Raw genomic sequence first — 3,512 nt, 5'->3', positions numbered from 1 at the left:
AGAGGAAGTAACTGAAAATACAGAACCATCACTGGGAGGTCCCCTCACCACGTACAGGAATCCACGTCGTGGGGATTATGAAAGTAACTACAATGTAAAAATTGGAAAGTTACTAGGTTAGCTTAGGTAATCTAATGAAACAATAATTATATTAGTTCTACATGAGGTATTCTCACAAGCAGCTTATGCATTACATAATTCAATATAGTAACTTGAGCTACATTTTCACTGAGTGATTTACAGCTTGTGTGGTGGGATTATTAGACATGGATCAAAAAGCAATAAAAAATAAAATTTATGTATCAATAAACGTATACTTTTACTAGCTTTAAGCTATGTAGAATAAATAAATGTAGCTTCCTGTTACAATTTGAAGTCATTCTAGAAAGAATAAAAAGGGTAATTTAGATTTATATCATATTTTTATGGTTGTTGCAAGGTTGTTCAAATTGACTGAATGCATACAGAGTTAGGGTAAAGAAAAGAAAATATAGTTTTACTGAAACAAAAATCACACATAATTGATTAATAATTTCATAAACATGTCTGTTCTAGACAACATCAAGGAAATAAATGGAGTGATTTTGAGTGTAAATGCTAAAGGGGAGTTACTGTGAAAGGAGGTTATCTCTCTCTCTCCTATTGGTGGAATGCTATTGGAGCATGATGATGTTATCATACACTAATGCAGTTCATTTTAAATGTGATTTTTAGGTGGAAGTTAGCTCAAGATTAGTGGCTTGCAAATTTCATAAGCAGACATACAAGGAATTAAGCTATTCTGTATTCTAATGACCTATGGGTTGAAAATGTACATGTACATCTATAAAATAAATACATCATACAGTGCAGTTTAAATTCTCAAAAAGGCTTTATGAGAACCAAAGTTGTCTTTCAAGGCAAGCTTTTTAGGCCTTGTTAGATAAACCTGCAGTCTCAGTGCCATTTGTCCTGCTTTTACACACAAAAAAATATGTGTGGAGGGCTCTTTTATGAGCTCTTAAAATATAGAATCAAACAAACATGTAGATGAGTCACTTCAGCAGAAAAATCTACTTGTGTACATTTAGTTCAGTGAAAATTTAATCTATGCATATATTAAGCTGGTGCTGTAATAAATTTGGTAATTTGGCATCTTTATAAAATAATTTGTAGCCAAATGCTTACAACTTTTTCATTTTGAATTCAAATTCAGAGGTGTTTAAAAATAGCATTTCAGATCTGAAACATATTTTACATGCCTCCAATTTGAGATCCAAAATGAAAAATTAAGAGAAATGTGGAAACAGAACATCTGCAGTTTACAATATTTTTAACACAAATTTTAAGCCTAATGGTTTCTAATGCTTTGCCAGCTTTTGGCATTTAAATCATGATTTATTCTTTTGTTTGCAACATAAAACAATAATTTACATATAAAACACATACCATTCAGTTATTTTTTGTTTTCTATGTTCAAGGAAGTTTGTAGTTTGGCTAATGTAATGAAAAAAATATTTTTGTCAAACTACTGTTTTTAGTAACTAATCTCTTTGACAATTATTTATTCAAACTTTAGATTTTGCCAGACAAGATAAGCAACACTACCAATTCAAGTATACTGAACTTGAAATCATATTATGTTTTGTTTTCTTATTTCCGCATGGATAAACACCACCATTAGGGTCTTAAAATGTTCAGCAATACAGAGTATGAGAAAAAGATTGACATCCTTTTACTCTTAACAGGTTGTACACAACTGTTTGGCTACTTGCAAGGCTGAAAATAGGATGATAAAAATGCAAGCTATCACATTCCACTTGACATACCTTGATTTTGAGTACGATCTGGATCTTGAGTGTGAATGTGGTGTACGACTTCGTGACATTGATTTTTTCCGTACCCTTTGCTTTGATGAGCCATGTGAGGATGCACTCTTCTCTCTTGAATTGTGAGAGACATTTTCTTGTTGATCATCACTACCCTGAAAATGTTGACATATTACAGTAAGTGACTGAGCTTCAATGTTTATCTTAGTAGCTACCATGAGTAATATATAACTCCTTAAATACCAAAACTGAAGTGTGTGTGTGTGCATATAAATCAAACCAATTAAAAAAATAATTTCACAAGAAAGTACCAAATTTATTGATTACTCTATTATTCAACACTTATTGACAGCATGTCACTGTTTTGCCTTTTGAAAAAAGAATGATGTTTTTTTATCTTACCAGTAAATAAACAAAAAAAATGCTTAAAAGCACTTGGGGGGGGGGTAACTTTTTTTTTACACTGCATAATATCCTTAAGATGGTGTATATATATTATATATCAGGCCTCCCAGCAGATTCTAAGCACAAAAAATAGGGCTAAAATTAGTTCAAAAATAAAGAGGACTAATACAAGGCAATTGTCTAAGAGGGGAAGACAGATAAAGGGCATATGGTTTAGAAAAATTAATAAAATAAGAAAAACTTACCTGTATACAGATCTTATTATAAATGCTAATGTGGATATCTTGCTCTGTTATTTTTCCACATGCCAAGTCTTATTTTTTTACTCTCAGTGGTACAGTGGAAGAGTAGTGGCAGAAGGTTGAGACATATATTACAGTACTTCTCATTTTTGGAGCATTGTTACTACATTTGTTCTATTTTTGGATGTTGTGTATGGATTTTTCTGTTTTTTCTTTTTGCATGTTGCCTTTCCAACATGCAAAGTAATTTTCATTGTAAGATTAAAAATACTTTTATACACCAGAAAATTTTCAAATTTCACCAGTGAAATCTTTATAATGTCCAAATAGTTATCAAATGTTTCTTCAGAAAAAAATCTTTATATTTTATCTGTTATGTTCACTAACAAATCTCTGTACGGGTTCAGTAGATTTGACAGATCTTGAAACACCATAACAAATTGTGGAAATAAATATAAATTATGCCTCTTTTGTTCTAGAATGACAACAGATTATAACACAAAAACATAAATGTTTATACTAACTAGCTTAAATCTCATAACATTATACATTTATATATATATTTATTATTTTTTATTATATTGACCTTTCAGCCTTGCCTGGCTAACAATACGGAAGTTACAATGATGCAGCTCAAATAACAAATATTTGTTATTATCAAATAACATAAACTGACCTTTGGTCTGTACAAAGTAACTTGTCTTGGCTGTGTTTTAGTAGACTAGTATTTTGTAAAATACAGTCACATTTCAATTATTATACATTATATATCTATATAGATTATTGCTATTTTCAAATAAGTTCTTAAAGTTATTTTCTTAAGACATAGAACAGTAAATAAAAAAGTAAAGCAAACAATTATCTCTTCTAGTTACGACCTTTGTACTCTGTTGCTGCTTGGCGTAGGTTGCTAAGCCTTTTAAATTTTTGTACTTGGAAGATATGTAACAAATTAATTTTTTTTAGGTTTTATATATATACAGTTGAATAATTATAAAAATCATAAATTACTATATCAATACCATAGAATTCCACTATAATTTATCGAGCTTAGTAA

At 30.1% G+C, this 3,512-nt stretch overlaps 1 protein-coding gene across 5 annotated transcripts in view; it reads right to left on the bottom strand.

Annotated features, from left to right (window-relative positions):
• Positions 1-3,512, bottom strand: part of LOC106457551 (transformer-2 protein homolog beta-like) — a 56,465-nt gene that overhangs the window by 48,272 nt on the left and 4,681 nt on the right. For all 5 annotated transcript variants that reach the window (XR_002610195.1, XR_002610196.1, XR_001290710.2 and 2 more), the window contains exon 2: positions 1,809-1,963. Coding sequence is in view for 1 of the 5 variants with exons in the window: in XM_013916983.2 (XP_013772437.1) it covers positions 1,809-1,963 (155 nt within the window). In the remaining 4 variants the exon portion in view is untranslated. The remainder of the gene's footprint in view (positions 1-1,808; positions 1,964-3,512) is intronic.

The sequence above is a fragment of the Limulus polyphemus genome, unplaced genomic scaffold, assembly GCF_000517525.1.
Source record: "Limulus polyphemus unplaced genomic scaffold, Limulus_polyphemus-2.1.2 Scaffold344, whole genome shotgun sequence".
Classification (NCBI taxonomy): domain Eukaryota; kingdom Metazoa; phylum Arthropoda; class Merostomata; order Xiphosura; family Limulidae; genus Limulus; species Limulus polyphemus.
The sequence above is the reverse complement of the archived record's forward strand: the minus strand, read 5'-3'. Positions and strand labels throughout refer to the sequence as shown.